This window comes from Carettochelys insculpta, chromosome 1 (assembly GCF_033958435.1).
Source record: "Carettochelys insculpta isolate YL-2023 chromosome 1, ASM3395843v1, whole genome shotgun sequence".
Classification (NCBI taxonomy): domain Eukaryota; kingdom Metazoa; phylum Chordata; order Testudines; family Carettochelyidae; genus Carettochelys; species Carettochelys insculpta.
In genome coordinates, this window is record NC_134137.1 from 301,748,461 (window position 1) to 301,768,777 (window position 20,317).

At 40.4% G+C, this 20,317-nt stretch overlaps 1 protein-coding gene across 2 annotated transcripts in view; it reads right to left on the reverse strand.

The window, feature by feature from the left end:
* Positions 1 to 20,317, reverse strand: part of TMTC2 (transmembrane O-mannosyltransferase targeting cadherins 2) — a 383,570-nt gene that overhangs the window by 268,366 nt on the left and 94,887 nt on the right. The window contains exon 2 of one of the 2 annotated variants that reach the window (XM_075012200.1): positions 19,525 to 19,791. The exons of the other annotated variant lie outside the window; for it this stretch is intronic. Coding sequence (XP_074868301.1) covers positions 19,525 to 19,727 — 203 coding nt within the window. The 5' untranslated portion in view covers positions 19,728 to 19,791. The remainder of the gene's footprint in view (positions 1 to 19,524; positions 19,792 to 20,317) is intronic. 2 annotated transcript variants of the gene reach the window in all.

The window sequence follows — 20,317 nt, forward strand, 5'->3', positions numbered from 1 at the left end:
CCCATATTTACTATCTTTCCTACATAGGGGAATAGCTTGTTTTTGGGCCCTTAATAATGTCTCTTTGAAAAACTGCCAACTCTCCTCAGTTGTTTTTCCCCTCAGTTTTTCCTCCCTTGGGATCTTACCTACCAGCTCTCTGAGTTTACCAAAATCTGCCTTCCTGAAATCCATCATCTCTATTTTCTCTCCTACCAGTCCTTAGAATTGTGAATTCTATGATTTCATGATCACTTTCACCCAAGTAGCCTCCCACCTTCAAATTCTCGACCAAGTCCTCCTTATTTGTCAAAATCAAATCCAGAACAGTTTCTCCCCTGGTGGCTTTTTCAACTTTTTGGAATAAAGATTTTTTGGAATCTTGAGAAAGATTCCTAAGATTTTGTTAGTCTTTAAAGTGCTACATTTCTTCTGTTTTGTTTCCTAAAACCCAGTTAGACACCAACATCCAGGAGAACAAGTACAATTGATCTGACTTCCAGGAAATTTTAGCCGATGGGATATAGTGGCAAATGAAAGAGTGAACATTTAAAAGACAAATATAGTTGAAAAGTTTCCAGGCATCTTCAGAAACATATCCCAATCTATTACAATAAATTGTGTAACAATTCTGACGCTTTACTGGCTGATTACAGTACGCTGAGATGAATTGAAAAGAATACTTACGACTCCAGCAGGACACTAACATTCAGTAATTTTTTTTTTTTTTTTTTTTTTTTTTTTTTACATAAATGGTCCCTTCACACACAACATTCAATACTATAATTTCATACACTGGCTTTCAATGCTGTAATTTGTAAAATTATAGTTTGAGTCCTAAAATATTTTGCAGTTGTAACATTTCAGATATGTTGTGCTTTAAGTAGTCATATCCTTTTGCCTTTTTCCCCCCTTGAACATGAGATTAATTATAAAGTACTTTCCCCCAGCTCCTTCTGCATTTTTTCATTTTGGTTTCTGTGTTTGCCCATTTCAGTCATTTATAAGATATAAATATAGATTTTAAAAAAAAATAAAAAAATCACACAGTGGAAAATGGAATTTTGCTTTTCAAACAGCTGATCACAAGACCAATCTGCTAAGTAGTTCCAAATATAGAAAGTTTCTCATTGAAAACATCAACTCTATCCACTTTTTAGAAATTCTGTACAAATTATTATTTCTTTACAAATAAGGTTTCCAAATTAACTTTAGTATCAATGAATCAGTTGAATGAACATGTTTCTGGTTTAAATAAAAACACCACCGACATTTCTTCCAGGGTGCATTAACTCTGAATTTAGCCTACCTGGGTACCAGAACACCACTCAAGAGTCTAATCAGTAAGCCTATAAGGTTTGAAAACAAGATTTACAAACAACATTCCTTCCTGTGTGCATGCACATGTGTGTGTGTTAGTGCCCTGTCTTAAGATACTTAGAAAATAATCAGGAGCATAAATGTTTCAAGTCAACAGACTGATGTCACTTCGTGCCCTTAAAACAAGTGAAAAGGCTTTAGAGACAAAAAGGAAGAGGATGTGGAGGTCAAACACCAGCTGAGAAGGAACAGAAGTGACCGACATGATGGAAATCCTCTTCCTGGTAAATAAAACAGTGACTTCCCCCCATAAGGGAGCCAAATAAATACATCAAGCCAAAAAAAAAAATCTGTGTAACTTTAGTCTTTGTTGTTATGACTAACCTGCTCTCCCCAACTCTGAATTTTATATATGTACCTGAAGATTTATTTCATAAGACAAGACCTGACCTGATTAAAATAGAACATGCTAAGATGTGTCAGGTGGCCCACAGTATTGTGCGAGCATACAGAAGCAATTACTGGATCTCACTGACTAGCACCATACACTGGCAAAGATAGCCAGCGAAATTCCGGATACAAATGTGGTTTTTGAAAGTGTAAAAGCAATGTATATATAAAAGTAGAGGATTTTCCTGGCATTGCTCAGGTCCTTGTGTGGCAGGTAAGAGTCAGGGCTGGCCAGTGACTCCAGCAGGGAGGCAGGGCTGCACTGCCTGCCCAGCTAGTGGCTCTGGAGGGGCTGCAGCAGTGGGGCTGCAGGTTGGTGGGGCTCCTTCTCCCCACTCTGTCCGGTACTCCAGCTGAAGGAGAATGGTCTGGAGAAAGAGGTCCACTACCCGTGGTCAGCAATATGGAGTACCCCAGCCCCAGCTGGTGGAGTCTTCCTGGTGCAGCCACCCCTTGTGGACACAGCATTATAACTTTCCCTCATGCTTGCTTGCAGCCAGTGGTCATTGCAGAGCACAACTGTCCCCACTCTCAAACCCCTCCCTGTCTAGGTTTTGGGAAACAATCCCATTTCGTGCACATCCTATTTTCCGGGAAGAAACAAACCCTGACCTTGCTTACACTTAGGGTAAGAGGAAGCTGCAAACCAAATGCAGTGAGCCTAGCTCTTACCACTTAGGACCTCTTGAGCCAACAGACCGGCTGACAGAGGCACAAACTCTCTAAAATATATACATTTAGCTGTTTAACAACTATATTGGTCCTTCGCATCTGCATGCACTCCACATATTTGATAATGGATAATACTACCCACCCCACCAGCTAATGCTCCTTTAGCTCATGTGGTACAGTCTACAATGGAAGGTCTGAGGTTCAACTCTGCTGCTAACCCATACCTCAGTTTACTCAGGATACAGTGCACCAGCAGACTGTGTCTACATTAGGCCTTTAAATCAGGTGAACTACACTGTTGTTGCTGAAGTTATGCATCCTCTTAAGTCAGGCATAAAAGGAGAAAATTATTGGGTAATTCAGCCTCTCTAAAGTGACCATTAGTGGTGGCCTTTGATGGGAGCAAAATACAATAATAGACCTTCCAGTGGTCTGATCAGATATGGCCAAGTCTGTCATCTACCAGTGAGCTTATTAAAAACATTAGTAAGGATTGCTATATGAGCAACAGAGCTGTGATCAACTGGCACTTCTCTTCTGTGACTTTCACTTGGAAGGCACTCTAGTTTGGGCTTTTAATTGTAGTGCTAGTTAAAAAAAAAAAAAAAAAAAACAGACCTCTAAAATGACATACTAATTAAAATTAACTAGAACAGTTATTATACAGTGATGAATGCACTTTCAAATATTACAAATTACACAGATAAGACAACTTTACAACTAAACTAACCTTTTACTCTTTCTCAGCTCTTAGTTTCTCAGGGTGTAGCCCCTAGAAATAAAGCAAGGCTGCTTGAAAGTACTTACTAACATTTCTTTTTTTGCTTGGAGAAGTGTTCTTCCACTTTTCTCAATCATTCTACTTAATTTTTAAGGACTTTATAGGATGGCTAAAGGGCCATTTTTTATTTATCTCACTATACCGGTATTAATAAAGTTATCATATTTGAACTTTCAAAAAAAGAGGGGACCTCTGAGAAGGAGCATATCTGTATCTACCAACTCATGTTGTATTAATATATACACATTGTAACACATTAATACAACATGAGTTGGTAGATACCGATACAGATGCGCTCTCTCTTACGGGTGTCCTCTTTCATGGAAGTTCAAATATGGCAACCCTAGCATTACAGCGTAGCATACTGGTAGCTGGTTTATTGTTTTTCTTTTTTTAACTTGATTTCTTGTCCAGATTATTAGGGAAATTTAAGAGAAAAATATTCTTTTCTTCTTGCTGACAGAAGCGGGCACAGTGCTAGCTTGGTGTGATGCAGTTGTCCCACAACACATGACTATCAGTATTCCTTTTTGAAGTTTTGCTATAACATGGAGCACAGGTGCCAAAAATTTGTTAAGTTCCAAAATAGATGGCCAGAATTTAAAAAGAGCACAGTATCCCAGATGTTTCAAACCGAGCACTTTGGAATGCTGGGTCCTGAAAACATGGCGCCAACCTGCCTTACTTTACTTGGGCTGGTGGAAGCTATGTACTTCCAAAAAGCTGCCCCTATACTCTGACACTTACTTTTCTCTAGTTCTACTCTAGTTGTTTTTAATATGCCAACATGAACATAACAAGCGCCGTGTGCGCCCCTAAGGATTAATGTACCCCCAAATATACTTGTGAAAACCCTTACAAGTTAAATTGAAAAAATAGGAAATTTGGAATCAACAATTATGTTCTACTTTCTGATTATGCACAAAAATAGAAGGTGCCTTCAAAGTATGTGCAATCACTTACTATCCCAAGTATATCAATATTTGGGCTTGGTTAACCGGGTAATGGAGAAAAGCTTACCGTTTAGTGTAGGCTGTTTTTCTTTAGTCAGGCTGTTACACACCTGAAGGTAAATTTCCACTACAGTAGATGGGGATTAAGCCACACAGCTACTTAGCTATAGCACCATATAGGAAAGTTGTGAAAAGAAAGGTTTGTACAGCACTTTGAACATGTAAATACCAAGCTCATTCATTCACTGTTAATGTAAATTAATTTAGGTAAATCTGTTCCCCAGGCTGAATGGTAAGCATTTAATATTCTTAAAAGGGAACAGTATACCTAAAAATCTAACACAGACTTACGTTGTTACGGCACTGAATGGTGTAATACTGGGATAGACCAACTCTCCCATGGTAACTGGCTCAAAATCTTGCTCAAGTCATTTTGTAGTTACCATAGGCCAAGACCAGTGTGAAATCATGTTCCTTATATATAATAGAGCAATGAGATAAAAATCTCAATATGGGCCACATCCAAAATTCTTTGAGGACAATGGGAGTTTTTTTTTTTCCATTGGTTTCAATGAACTTTGGATGAAACTCTAAACAGAATCTAGAGGAGAGAGAATTAATATTGATTGGGTTGTGAGAAAGCATCAGCTATCACTGATTACAAATCTATCTGCAGAGAGATAAACCATTGGCAGAAACTCCACAGGAACAAACAGTTCCACTACATGCCTCCAACTGGTGCTCTCCAGACAAGAGGAACATGGATTTTGTTTTCAGGGTATACAATGGAAATACACCCAGCATCTCCAAGACCTCATGTGGCAGACACAAGCCGGAACCAATAAATGAGACTTTGCATTTGTCCCCCCATCCTCTGCCCCAACATGACTCAGCTATCACCAGGACACAACTCAGTCTAAACACTGTGGGATTATTATGCAAAGACAAGAAGTCTCATGCACAATCAAATGAGGAATGGTAGTAAATATGTGATCAGCTTTGCACTGAAAATAATTAAAGAGCATCACTATCAGTCAATATTTGGCACTCAGAACAGTAAATTGGTATGGTCAACGGGACAGATACTAAATGCTACAATCTTCAACTGCACGTTCTCAGTAGTCTGTACCTGCCAAAACTTCTCAGTAATCACAAAGAAAATATCTCAGGCCTCCAAGTTCCAACTTCTCACAGCTTTTCTAGACTATCTCTGCTACAATAAGGTTGCTGCTAAAAAGGCACAGCTGCCTTAGCAGTAAAACTAAATGGGAAAAACTCCAGAGGGTAATTACTCGACTTCTTTTCAACTTGCTGCAACTATATTATTAAATATCACCTACAAAAATCTCTATATGCTACATGTTCGAGTCAAATTGATTAGGATTATTCACATAGTGCTAAGGTTATAGCATGATGGTTTTTTTAAAGAGCATGTGATTTTTGACATACAGAACGCGAACAAATATTTGTTTCTTAGTTTAAGCTTACATAAATGATTCTAGATGATAACTTAGGGATGGGCAAACTTTTTGGCCTGAGGGTCACATCTGAGGAGGCAAACTGTACAAACAAGAAGTCCTGTGGCACCTTATAGATTAAGGATATTTTGGAACATAAGCTTTCATGCACAAATTGCATAGAGGACCATATGTGTTGATTGGCTCAATCTCCTCCCAGTGGCAAACAGGGATCTCAATGCCAGGATAGGGAAAGCAACAGCTTCATTTAAAGCTCTTCATCCCAGGGAGTTCACAAATAATATCTGCTAAAACAAAAGTGCTGATCTTCAACACAAATGTGAAGAGTGTCCTCTTGCATGCATGCGAGATCTGACATACTAAAAAAAAAATTCTTCAAATCACAAGCTACAGACATTCATAAACAGATGCCTGAGGTATGCCCTTCAGATCAAATGGCAAGATTGCCACAAATGAGAAGCTTTGCAACAGAGCAGGACAAAAGAAAGTGGGAATGGCTAGGCCACACACACTCACAAAAGCATCATCCAGCATAGTCCATCAAGCTCTCACATGGAACCCACAAGGAAAATGCAAAAGAGGAAGACTTCGGACAACATGGAGAAGATCTACTGAGCCTGAAGGACAATAACTGAGCTACTCCTGGAGTCAGCTAGAAGTTTTATCTCGAACCATAGTGAAGTGGAGGAGACTTGTAGATGACCTATGCTCCACTCAGAGTTCAAAGGTTTAAGTCAAGTATATTCATCATTAGGTTCCAAGAAATGAACAATTCCTTCTACACCAACAATGAACAAATCAATTAAAACAAAGCCAACAGTCACTGAGATTAAATTAATCATTCAACTGATCCAAAATGCATTCCCTGTAAACTCAACCTTTAAAAATATTTAAGCTTTGTACTCAATTTTAAATTAAAACCAAAGATGACACTGTGAAAGTGAAAGCTGTTAAGGAGGCAGACAGTGGAGGGACACAGAGGAGCATGTAAACTAAAATTCAAAAGTTTATGTTTGGGCATCTCCTTTGTTGTACTCACACTAATTTAAAACCTGATTAACAGAACACCTTTGGGGTCTAATTCCGTTTTCAGGAACACAACAGAAACAGAACCTCTTTACATAAACCTTTTGACATAGTTTACATAAATGGCTTTACATAAATGGCTTTACATAAAGCTTTTGACATAGTTTACATAAATGGCTGGCTTAAGATGCTGTTTGTCCCAAAGATGTTAGGAACCATTAGGAAAGGGATAGCGAACAAGACAGAAAATACAAGAATGCCTCAATATAAATCCATGGTCTACCCACATCTTCAAGACTGTTTAGATTTAGTCACCACATCTTGAAAAATGAACACTAAATTGGAAAAAAAAGTACAGAGAAGGGTAACTAAAATGATTAGAGATATGGAACAGCTTCTGTATGAGAAGAGTTTTAAAAGAACTGAATTTCAGTGTGGAAAAAAAAAATCCAAGGAGGGCTATGACAGAGCTCTTACAAAATATTGACTGGTGTGGAGAAAGTCAATAAGAAAACATTATTTACTCTTTTACATACCACAAGAACTAGGGGGGGGGGGGGGGCACCCAATGAAATTAATAGCTAGCAGGTTTAAGCCAACTTAGCGGACACACTGAAGCAACATGAAAAGTCACCCAGACGTTTTACACCCTACTCCAGATGGAAAGAAGCACAGTCCAGGCTCAAGCTGAATACATGCAGAAAAACCAGCATGTCACTCAGTGATGCTTGATGGCAGAGCACGTGGACAGCATAAGGCCAGTGAGGTACCAAGTGATTAAGGTTTACAATGCCCTGATGAAATTGGTGCAGTGAAGTAAAGCCAAGAACAGAATCCAACACGAGATGCAAAACCTGGCAAACAGATCACTGACTTCAAATTTCTGATCTAAGTTGTGGTTTGGCAAGATATCCTATTCCAAGTAAACATTGTAACCAAGGTATTACAAACTCAGTCAATTGACGTTGTCACTACTACTACATCGACAAGAAGCTGCCTTGATTTCATTGTGGTCCACAGGAGCAATAGATTTGAAGATGCCATCAATGTTGCTAAAGAATCAATGGAAAACTTAGGAACTGAGACCATCTTCAAGGAAGCTCTTATTCACAGGAAGAAGACACTTTGGTGACAAGGTGATGGGAAGCTCAGAAGAAAAATGCAAGTTTTTGCTCTCTTATTGTCACTGTCAGTGTCCATCAAAAGGGGAGGCAGGGCTTGCACAAATTATGCACCTGCAGATTTTTGCATGGCCTTAGTAAGCTGTCTGTGGACAGGAAAACACTCAAACAATACTTTCATTGGAGGCTACCACATGGGAAATGTTCAGACATCAATGATGAAGATCTGTATGGCTAATAGGACAACATATGCATCATTTTGCCACACCAGAAGCAAATTCCCTTCCAAATTCTCTGAATCATTCGTGATGCACAACTCAAGGATGCTTTTCCTCACATGTAGATAGCTTTGAGCAGTCTGCTCATGTTCTTGCAAGTGACACACAGATTTTAGAACCTTGGGCTCATTAAAACATATCTTCAATTGACGACAGCTAATGAAAAATGACTTCACTTGCATTTGTATCACTTGAAAATGCCATTGGCCAATTCTTGGATCTCTTTGAAGCTGTGCTTCAGTTTGTGAGGGCAAAGATGAGAAAGCCAACCTTGAACTTAAATCACTAAGATTAATATTCTCTGGCTGCCATCTACTGTAATACAATTTAATACTGGTCTGCCCAATGCTGGTGCAAAGTTCAGTTTCTTGACCTTATTACTTTTCAGTTATTCTTCAAATAAAAGTTTCTGTAAGCTTAAAGAAAACTTTTTATTTGCTTATATATGGCATGAATAAATATAGATTTATAGATTTGTGTGTGTAAATTTATCACCTTACATGACAGGAATAAATCATGCATGCAAATCATGCATCAAAGTCATGAAATGGGCTACAAATACAATTTTAAAAAATTATACAAGTTTAACAAATTGAGGGGACACAATATGCTCCCCGCCTGTGGTCCCATTTGGCCTAGGGCCAGGCTTGACTGAAGGTGACATATGGCAAAGAAAGGCATCACTAAAGACAAAATAAACAGTCAGATTCCCTTTCAGATGAAAGCTTTCCTTTAAAGAGGACCAAGTGGAGTGCTGACCTGTTATTTCATGGGCTGGAGGGGAAGTTCAGGGAATAATTAGGGTTTGCTGAGTACAAAGAAGAGGGGTACAATCCCAAAATTTCATGGTTCTTTTTAGCAGACCATTCATGTACACATCATTGAAAGGGATAAAAGACATCTTAAAATACCTAGAAAAAATATCTGGGACACAAAGTTGATTATCTCTGCTGCATCACTCCTATGATACTTCTAACATAAAATAGACTGGACAATATAATTTCAATCAAATTTTAAACTACTCTAGGCAAATCACTGAATTTTGAGTTGTGTGTGTTTTAATTGTTCCATCAAGTCATATTAGCAATATAACAGTTACAAAAGCTCGAACACTTGGTTCTGGTTTTCCAAGAGCTCTCTCTATGAAAAACAAGCTTGAGAACATTTTATTAAAAGAACTTTGAATGATGCACACTAGACTAAAACAAGTTAATTTAGTCTTAACTTTCCCCCTTCAGAAATCCTTTCAGCAGCTTGTCCAATTTAAATAAGCAGAGAACCACCCTTTAACCAAAAGCCCAGACAGAATGAATGGTTTATAACAGTGAAGCCAAATGGATTCAGACATTGACTTGAACTGGAGCAACATCTAGTCCGAGCTGACTAGTACGGCAGTAGAAAACCAAATACCAACAAGCCAGCCAGCTAGGTCAGCGAACAGCTAGGCTTTGAATCCAATTCTCCATCCAAAATTTCCCCAGTTTGATATAATTAGCCATTGGAAGACAGGTCAGCGGCTTTAGGAAAGATTGATTACATACAGTAATGCACCTCCCACAGGTTGCAGAATGCCATCAACCCCCACTGTATTTGGTAGGATTTGACCGGTGCTCAGCCCTCTGGGGTAGATGCAAAGTATACTGCAGTCAGTCACAGCACCTCACAGGATTAACTGTTTTACTTACAACAGAAGAACAATCCACACTTGGGAGTTTGGTATCAACTGGATTCATAAATATATGTCATGGTTTTGATTCCACACCACTTAGAATTAGCACTTCCAGAACCTACGGGATCTCAATTTCCATTATAGCGAAGGTTACTTAATTTTTTAGAGATTATTAACAACATTGATTTAATCTTGTCTCCGCATTCCATTCCAGCGATTTGACAAACCAGGTCCCCTTGCTTATAAAATATAACCAGGAGCCCATCTCGCCAAGCCACTAATGTTTTTAATGGCACACTACATTAGCAGCATGCAAAAGACCGAACAGGCTGGCATGCTCTCGTACGACACGCATATGACAACTTTGAAGAGCAGCAATGCATACGCCTCATTGATGCTCGTGAGAGGAAGAAAGCAACAGCAGCAGCCGCACCAACAGAGCCAGGACAACTCCCTTGCCCCCCCACAGTGAACGCCCCTGCCGTTCAAAGCTTGGTCTCCTCATCCACAGGCGAGTCCACAACTGATGAGCCTGTGCAACCTCAAGATGTCATCGTCTGACACGGTGGACTACCCCGCCCCCCACACACAAGCTGTTACACTAAATCTTGTTTAAATATTGAGCAAGATGCTTCAGATACACAGTATTTTTTATATAATGCTCCTGACAGTCTAAAAACGAGGCAGGTGGAGGAAAGCTAAAACTAACTTTTCAGTGTCATCAGAATTAAAATGCACTCAATGCAACACAGAGCACAGAGAGACCTTTACTGCCAATTTGCATTTGTAAGCAGAAGCTTGTAAATCAGAGGCTATGGGTAACAGCTCTTTCTGCTTCACAAAGAACAACATTTTTGAGTAATCAGCTAAAACTATTTTTGTAACTACTTCTGCAGGCTCCTTTTTTCGGATAAGAAAACAGTTCTCAATTATTGCAGAGGTTGTTCCTTGCCTCTACAGCATTGACTTAGAATTAGTTGATAATTAATAATGTTATAATTATTTCCACAAATCTATTCCAAGCTTACTTCTGTCTGGTTAGTACCACAGAGCAGAAGATACAGATGAAACCCTTTTGCCAAAGTAATTTTAAAGAAACAAAAATAATGTTACCAAGGTTATCCCCACCCTTGCTCTGTTTATACCTGGCCCTGCAGATTTCCAAGAGCAGCGTCTGATGAAGTAAGTCTGTGCTCACAAAAGCTCATGCTCAAAACTTTTCTGTTAGTCTATAAGGTGCCACAGGACCCTTCGTTACTGTTACAGATCCAGACTAACACGGCTACCCCTCCGATACTTGTCACCATCAAGTGACCTATTTCACCTGAATACAGTTTTTGATGAGGAAACATAGAACTATTTTTTGCAGGGCAGGGGGGATGCTTGGGGAGAGGGATGGGGAATGTGCCTCATTTGTAGCTTTCAACAGTAACAAAGGATAGGCCAAATTTCAGCGACAGCCAGTGAACAGGACAGACAATGACTTAGTCCAGGGAGCTTGTAATAGCTTAACAAATGAGGGGCTTTGCCCTATCCCAGATACAAGCTCAAACTGTTATGCTGACAGCAGAGACCTGGAGTCAGTCATGCATGCTCAATTATCTCTCGTCAATGGGGACAAGTGGCTGACAAGTGAAAAGACCTGCAATAGCCCCTCCTGCAACCATACAGCCATGATGATGGAGATGAAGAACAGAAAGCTTTAAAAAACCCACTAAATTTATGCACCTTAAACTGAAGGTAAAAAATCAGATGAGACAGATTCGTACCCAAATGAAGGAAGTGCAAGGCTTAAGATCTCTTTCAAGTCTTACATACTGTAAATAAGCTTGTTACCAAGCGGACTGTGAACTATGCTAATCATTTCTGCAGTTATTGCTCTCATATGTTTCAGTTCAGCCTTCAGGTGCCTGAGGGCATTCTTGGGGTTTATTGTTCGAATCCTGCCATTAGGCCAGGAAGGTTTCCCTTTCTCTGATGGAGTACATCTCTCTCTTCACTCTAGAGCTGTCCCAGCGAGAGATGGCTCATCTGTAGCTCACAAAAATGTTTATAACGTAGTAACAGACCTTGGGCTAGGCGATTGATCGATCTCTCTCTCTCTCTCTCTCTCACACACACACTCTGCATCTACACTTACCAGGAGATGGACCAAGGTTCAACTAATCACAGTTGATCTTTCGGGGTTCAATTTTGCATGCCTAGTGGAGACACATCAAATCGAACTGTCAGGGATCGACAGTCAACCCCTGTACTCATTCTCACAAGGAATAAGGGAGGTTGATGGGAGAAACTCAGTGAGGATGGACAAATAAGTCGATTGTAGATACGTCGATTCCAGTGACACAATTGCCGCAACTGGAAATGCATATCTAGGATTGCCTTTAAGGTTTACTATAGACATGCCCCTAGAGTCTCCCCTTCTCTCCCACCTGGAGGAGGAGGTTCCCTGCACAATTTCTCCTGCAAAGTCACCACCAGTAAGTCAAAGTCAAGCAGTAAGGCAGGGTGCCCAGAAGTGACATCTGGCCAGGCACAGAGCCGCCCCACGTGGGCGAAAGTCCGACAGCAGGAATGCTGGAGAGAGGGGCAGCCAAGTCTGCCCCTGCCAGAGCTGAGGAGAAGGCGGAAGCAGTGGAATTATGGCAGCAGTGGAATTATTAACCCTGGAGTTGTAGTGGAGAGGTTGGGGATCAGAGGGGCTAAGCCTGGGGATGGGGGGTGGATTTGGGAGCTAAGGTAGGTAAAGCATGGAGATGGGGGTAACAACTTTCTAACTGGTACAAATAATTGTGTGCACACCTGTAATGTTATTAAAATAGGGGTGATTAAAAAAGCACGGTTTGACATTTATTATTACCTGTCTTCTATTCATGTGCATTGCATCTCTTGAAGGACTGATTTTGTAACTGAATTTGAAAAAATGGCTCTTCTCGGGATTTTGGTTGCAGATCCCTGCTCTAGCCCCTTCTCCCCTTAACTCTGCCCCTCCCTGCTCTTCTTACACCAAGAGCAGCCTGGCTCAGACTCTGGCCCCAACCCCAGGCTCAGGTAGTAATTGCGCTGTCAAAAGGAGCTCTTGGTTCAAAGAAGTTTGAGATCTCCAGGTCTATTGGATAGGGAACTCAATGCAAGAGATCTGTTTTTAATACAACCTATCTGTTGTGAAACCTTGAGAAACTCATTTTGACTCCATTTACTTTTTTTGTCTGGCTTGTCTATTTATACTAAGCTATACCACTACCCAGCCCCATATCAGTTGGAGCCACCAGTGTAACTGCAATACAAGCAACTCCATGTTCCAATGAACACCAGAAACATTTATTAAGTCACATACTTTTAATTCCATAGATATCCTGAGATTAGCAATCACTTCCAAACATGACTCAATCAAATCAGCACCTCCCATACATAAAATGAGACACTTCCTACATATACAAGGAAAAAGAAAATTGAAGAGGCACGTGGCAGTAGGACCAACATCTTTTTGATTAAGACAAAAATCGTGTGAAGTCAATGTAGATATAAAAATGTTGTCATCTCTGTTAGAGCATCTCACCTGGGACCTGACAAGTTTAAGAACTTCTTCTCCTCATATTTTATTATTTCTTTTAAGGTATCACTATATCTCACCATGCATCTTACTTTTCAAGTATATGCACAGATCAAAATAGTGACATATTCCAGTATCAATCCAAATCAGCCCACTCTGGCCGTGTCTACACTAGCCCAAAACTTCAAAAATTGCCATGCAAATGGCCATTTCGAAGTTTACTAATGAAGCACTGAAATACATATTCAGTGCTTCATTAGCATGCGGGCGGCTGCGGCCCTTCGAAATTGACGCGCCTTGCCGCAGCATGGCTCATCCCAACGGGGCTCCTTTTCGAAAGGACCCCGCCTACTTCGAAGTCCCCTTATTCCCATCTGCTCATGGGAATAAGGGGACTTTGAAGTAGGCGGGGTCCTTTCGAAAAGAAGCCCCATCGGGACGAGACGCGCAGAGGCGAGGCACGTCAATTTCGAAGGGCCGCAACCGCCCACATGCTAATGAAGCGCTGAATATGTATTTCAGCACTTCATTAGTAAACTTCGAAATGGCCATTTCGAAGTTTTGGGCTAGTGTAGACGTAGCCTGTCACGACAATAATTGTTGCTCCCCCCATTACATAAATATGCTGAAAAGAAATCGTATTAGCTACAGATATCCTAAAGGGCCAACAGCATATATACAGAGAAACAAACAGAATGCAGTGCTAGGTATCCCATTTTACAGAAAATCTGCTCTCACTGGCTCCACCACCACCTGCTTTAAAGGTCAACAGAATTCCTCCCCTTTTTCCAGGCTTGAGAGACTGAACTACAGTATTTATTCTTGTCTCTAGCCACAAAATGGCTGCAGTTAATGTTTCTTTTGCTCTTGCTGTATTTTTTTCATTTTAGTACAGGAAACTCTCTCAAATCATCAGCTTATTTCCAAAAATTCTGCCCGCCAGCCTCCAGTGAAGGGTAATGCATACATACAAAACTCATTACTCCAAAATCTGAATACAACATGCACACACAAAATACACGTGATCATACACATTTAAACCCACAGAATCACAATTTGCACTTAACTGATCTAAACAGATTTTTATTTCCAGTGCTTTTATCTCCTCCTCTCATGATGCACTGTGTACAAGGATAGCATAAGGTCTCTGAGGTAATGATTAAGACTTCTTGTGTGACCTAAGCACTTCGCTCACTTTGGGGTATTATACATAGAACAAACAATTACAGTTTCTAATAATGAGCCAGTAACATGCAGATATATAGTAACACAATATTTGCACATAAGCAAGATCTATTCTAGTTTAAGTCCTGCCTATGATTTCTGAAATATAAACACAGTAGACACTGCAGCATGCTAAGAGTAAAACAGTTTGATTTAACACAGAATATATTTGAGGCACACACTTCACACTTCTGAAAGAGCAAAAATGGCAACATTACTCCAACATTTTCAAATGGTTCCCTAAAGCAATTAAATAAAATAGATTCATCTTTAAACTGGATCCATTTCAAAGGAATGAATCTTTTTTCTGCATACTAGCTCTGAAATGTAGTATAGTTACACCCAACCTATGAAGTGATTTCTTTTCAAACTGAAAGCCTCCTTTTAAATTATAATCTGGATAAACCAAAAAAGAAGCCCTATTCTGATCTCACACCTGTGCAAATCAAAAGCAAGAGATGGAGAAACAAGGTGCAATATCTCAAAAACCTTGGTTAAGCTATTAAAATACCTAATGTGGAAGGATATATTGAGTATTAGATGGATGACAGCAACAGAACTGCTGCACTGCAGGCACCCACTGTGAACAATTGCAGTACATTCTAAAACACTACTATAACAGCTTCCAGTGTGCTTGATTGCCCTACGTGTAGGTGGGGTTTGATTTATGGACAGTTTATACACATGAAATGACCTTAGGGAAGAATGGGGGATGGGTGGGGGGAGGCAATTCAAACCTCTAAATTAATTGTAACTGATCTGCCTTGTAGAATTGTGACTGAAGAACTACTAGACAAAGACAAAAGTTTCACAGGGTTTTGTTGTTCCCCCTACCCCACCCCCACCCTGCGTACTAAGGAGAGAACATCAGGACTCAGTTACTGAACTGTGACCCAACAAGTTATAGGCAGCATCCACAGCAATCCAGTGAGTCACTGATCCTAATCAACAGCCTTACTACTAAAAAGGCCCACAGCAGCCACATCCCAGTGCCGACTGGGCAGACATGTAGCTCTCTCTTGACTATATATAAGGTGACCATCCCGTATTCAGTGGGACTGCCCCATATTCGGGATGCCAAAAAGGCGTCCCTACTTATTTCTTAAAAAGGGACTAATTGTCCTGTATTTGGGCCTTCCCACGCTGACCTATTCCACTGGCCAGAGAACAGGTAGGTCACTTCCTCAATCCTTGGGGAAGCGGGGGGGAGTGTTGGGCTGCCACTTCCCCAGGACTCCCAGGGAGGGCCAGTGGCTGCCACCTCCTTCCTAGCTCCCTGGGGCTTGGTGGAGCCGGGAGGAGCTGCCTCTCCCCACCATATCTCCCTGTCCTGTATTTGGGACAGGGAGATATGGTCGCCCTACCTATATGAAAACCTCAGCTACAAGAGGAACCAGGGCCTACTGGTTGCTGGGTTGCTTGCTTTGCCCTGCCGCTTCACCTGACTGTTTTGTTGTCCTACTGCTTCTTCTGGCCTCCACTCCCTAATGCACGGCCTCAGCCCCTTGGACTGGTTCTTCCAGATACTAAGCACTGTGAGAACTCTGATCATTGCCTTGACCACCGCTGATACCACTTAACCTCCTTTCTACCAGGCCACCTATGCACACTTGACTGCAGTTCTAGACTGTCTCCTAGCCCATCTTGGCCCACTGAGCATAACAGAGTAAAAGGAACAACAGTGTTACATGTTCGTGATGGAAAAATAAAAAAATCTAGCTGCACCATTCATTCACAGACAGCTGCTGCTTTATTAAGAGTTTCTGCTTAGCCTTTGTGTTGAAGCTTAAGATGCAGTACACTTACAAGTGAAAAATAACTGGACGTTGAGGACCATGAAATATATAGGACATGGAGATATATAGCAATTTGATAAGTATCACAGTGATGGTAAAAGCAGCACAGCTTCTGCAAGTGAAATGGTGCCTCTGTAACCCACTAGAGCTCAGAGTTCAGCAAACAACAAATAAAGGAGAATTAGTAAATGTAGCTTAAGTTATATACCAGAGGCTGTTGAAAACACTTAATGTCCAGAGGATAAAAAGTAAAGTCCTGGCATGGCCTGAAAGCTGCCCAAGAGACAGGAAACGAAAGAACTAGTGGCCAATTCTCAGCTCTAGGGATCTGTGCTAGGACTTTTCTTCAATACATTTACTAACAACCTGGAGGAGATGGGAAAATGCTGAGGTCAAATTATTTAGGGTTATTCAAGACTAGGGAGCACTGCGTGGGTCTCAAACACCTAACATTTGAAAAAGCGAATAAATCTTACGTAAGTAATTTAAATACACGTACACTAGAAGAGCAATTTATATCACTTATAGACAGTGACATGCTGTCAGTTGAAATCTTTCACTCAAAAGATCTGCATATTGTTGCATATGGCACCATCAAAAGACCTGATTCTTATTGAATTGGGCTGTAAAACTATTGAAGCAAATGCAGTTATTACTGTAAAAACTGAGTATGTGAAAAGATAGTCGATCACAAGGTATTCACTCAATGCAGTTTGGGATGGCAGCAACAGATGAAATGTTAAACTAAATTAAAGGATCAAGAAATACAAAAAAGTATTATGGCCCCATTTACTCAATCAATGGCCTTTCATCTTAATGCATTCAGCTTTGGTCACTTCATCTAAAAAGGGATTACAGCACAAAGAGAAGAGAATTAGAAAATGGCAGTGAAAACGACTGGAGAAATGGAAGTCAGAACACAATAGAATTTTCCCCAGGAGCAGAGTTTAGAAATATTACCATTTAATACTTGAAACTTTGAACAGATATCAAGAGGGTACAAGAGCTATGCAAAATGGCCACTGAACTCTCAGCTTTTGCCAAATGCAGTCACAGTACACAGCTGTGGTTCTAGTCCATGACTGAGACTAGAGTATATGTATGTAAACAAATACTTAGACATCACTGGGTAGTAAATGTCAAACTATGACTTAAAAACAGCAAGTACTACAGACACAGGGCTTATACCTGTTCTCTATGCAAAATTACACAGAAAAAGGCAATTGGTGCTCTCGACACCCTGGGTTGTACTCTCCCTTGCCCACCCACCTTGCATAAGGATTTACAGCAGGATGCACTGAGCACAGAGGTGATGTAAAACTGTTGCCAAAATAGAACAGCAGCGCTTTGTATGGATCTACAGTAACTAATTCCACAAAATGCAGTGCAGCAGAGTCCAGCCCTGTCTCTAATTACAACAGGACGTAACAGGCTTGATTGTTTAATGACTCCAGCCACACTTAACTGGAAAAATATATAGTATAAAAAAAAACTTCTAAAACACAGCAAGAATAATAAAGAGCCATCTTCTAATTAACCAGACAAAAATTCACTGAGTGGGTGACCTCCAACAGGAATAAAAAAGGTGCTTTGAAGTGGAAGAGGGGGAAACAAACATAATTAATGAGTGGGGTTCCTTTCTGCAAGAACTTGAGATAAACAAGGATCTGTGATATGAATAAGAATGACATCGGAAAATAAACCAAATTGGATACAAGGGCTATCATTCCTCAAAATTCACTCAGCCAGCCACCAGATGGATAAACCCTATGATATGTGACAAAGGCAGGTGCAGAAACGGACTTGGCAGGCCCCTGGGCAGAGTGTGAAGGGGAACCTGATTCTGTGGTCCTGGAGGGGGTGGAGTCTTGGGCAGCAGTAATAGTACTGGGGCTAACCTCCCCACACCTTCCCCTCAGCGCTGCTCAGACTCTGCCACTTGGGTAATTTAAGGGCCTGATGTAGTTGCCCCCATTGCCCCCCTACCAGTGAGCCTGATATATTGTTACACAGTTAAGTGTATTGCAAAGGTTCCAAAACCTTCCTCTGAAATTCTCAGCATGTCGATCTGGGACATGGAACACTGCAGCGGACTGATGCGTGGTCCATTCAAATGGAGAAATTACTGAGTAGCAGGGATGAGCACTGAACAATCACAAAACTGACTACCACCAATTAATCCAGCAGAGTTTTAGGACATTATTGGTAAACCTTGGTGTGTTGAAGCGGGCAGTGAAGCTTCAAATAGATTTGAAATGCTTCAGTTAATAAGGAGAAGGCAACGCTATTGCTGAAAACATGACTTTTAAGGTCATGATATTTTCCCATATTAGATACTTTCCTGTTTGTTTTGTAGCACTGTATCTTATAACTGCAGACATAGCTAGGGGAAGAGCAAAAGTGCAGTAGCCAAAAATCTCTCCCAAAAAAAAAAAAACGGAAAAGTTTGAGGCCATGATGTGATCACAGAAAGCTCAGCAGTAATAGTTCACACCACAGAGGGAGATTTAAGGCAAAAATACCACCCCCCCACACACCCCTACTCTAAATTGAGATGCACACATACCATCCCTGAGAACTCATGAAGGATGAGGACTAGAGAAGGCAAATGTAATAGCTATCTTTTAAAAAGGAAAACAAAGAGGACCCATGAAATTAAAAACTACTCAGCCCAAGTTCAATTCCTGCAAAGATACTAAAACATTAGTAAGAAATCAATTTGTAAGCACAATAGAACAATGGGGTTCTAAGTAATAGACAAAAGTGTGCTGGCAGGAACATCACATGTCAAACCAACCTAATTACTTTCTTTGGCAGTCTTGTTGGCTCTTGTGAACAGGTGGGAAGCAGTAAATATGACCTTTTTTTGATTCTACTCAAGCTTCTGACATAATCCCACTTGACACTCAGAAATTAACTAGGGAAATGTGGCCTAGTGAAATACCTATAAGGCAGGTACACAACTATTTGAAAGATCATCTCAGAAAGTAGTTAGCAATGATTTGTTGTCCAGTTGAGGGTACATTTCAAATGGGATCCTGCTGAGGTAAAACTCAGCTCCATTTGCTTATAAAATTTGCAGATGACACCAAGTTGGGAGAAGCTACATGTCCTTTGGAGAAGAGGATCAGAATGCAAAATGACCTTACCAAATTTAGGGAACTGGTCTGAAAAACACAATTAAATTCAATAAAAACAAGTGCAAAATACAAAATGGGACATACCTGGCGAGGTAGTAGTACTGTTGAAAAAGAGCTGGGGGAAATGGTGGATCACAAATTGAATGTGAGTAAGCAATGTGATGCTGTTCGGTAAAGGCTAATATTCTGGAGTGTATTAATTGAAATGTTATAAGACAAGGGAGGCAAACGTCCCATTCTACTTGGCACTGGTGATGTTTCAGCTGGAGTAAAGAAAAATGCAACATATGCACACGCTGTCCAATTCTGGGAACCACATTCAGAGAGAGATGTGAACAAACCGAAGAGAATCTAGAGGAGAACAACAAAAATGATAACTGTTTACAAAACCTGATCTATTGGAAAGGCTAAAAGTGTGGGTATGTTTAGTTTTCAGAAAAGCGGCAGGGAGGACCGCATAGGTCTTCAAATATGTTAAGGGTTTGTTATAAACAACACAGTGATCAGTTGTTCTCCATTTTCACCAAAGGTAGGACAAACATTTACAAACAGTAATTGATTTAATATCTAATCTAAATCTCCCTTTTTGAAGATTAGTAAAATAGCTAACCAGAAAGAAAGCTAAGGTCTGGGGTAGGCTGCCACAGGAGAATATGAAATCCCGGTCACGTGAGGTTTGTAAGAACAGGCTGGATAAACAACTTCCTGGGATGACATAAGTTTATTTCATCCTCCCTTAATGCAGGCACTCAGCTTTATGACCTCTTTAAGTCCCTTCTAGATATACATTTCTATGATTCTTCTCTAAATCTTTTTTCTACGGCTCTTGGATTTTGCAACTTTTGAAGCCTTCCACATGATATATTAAAATAGGCTA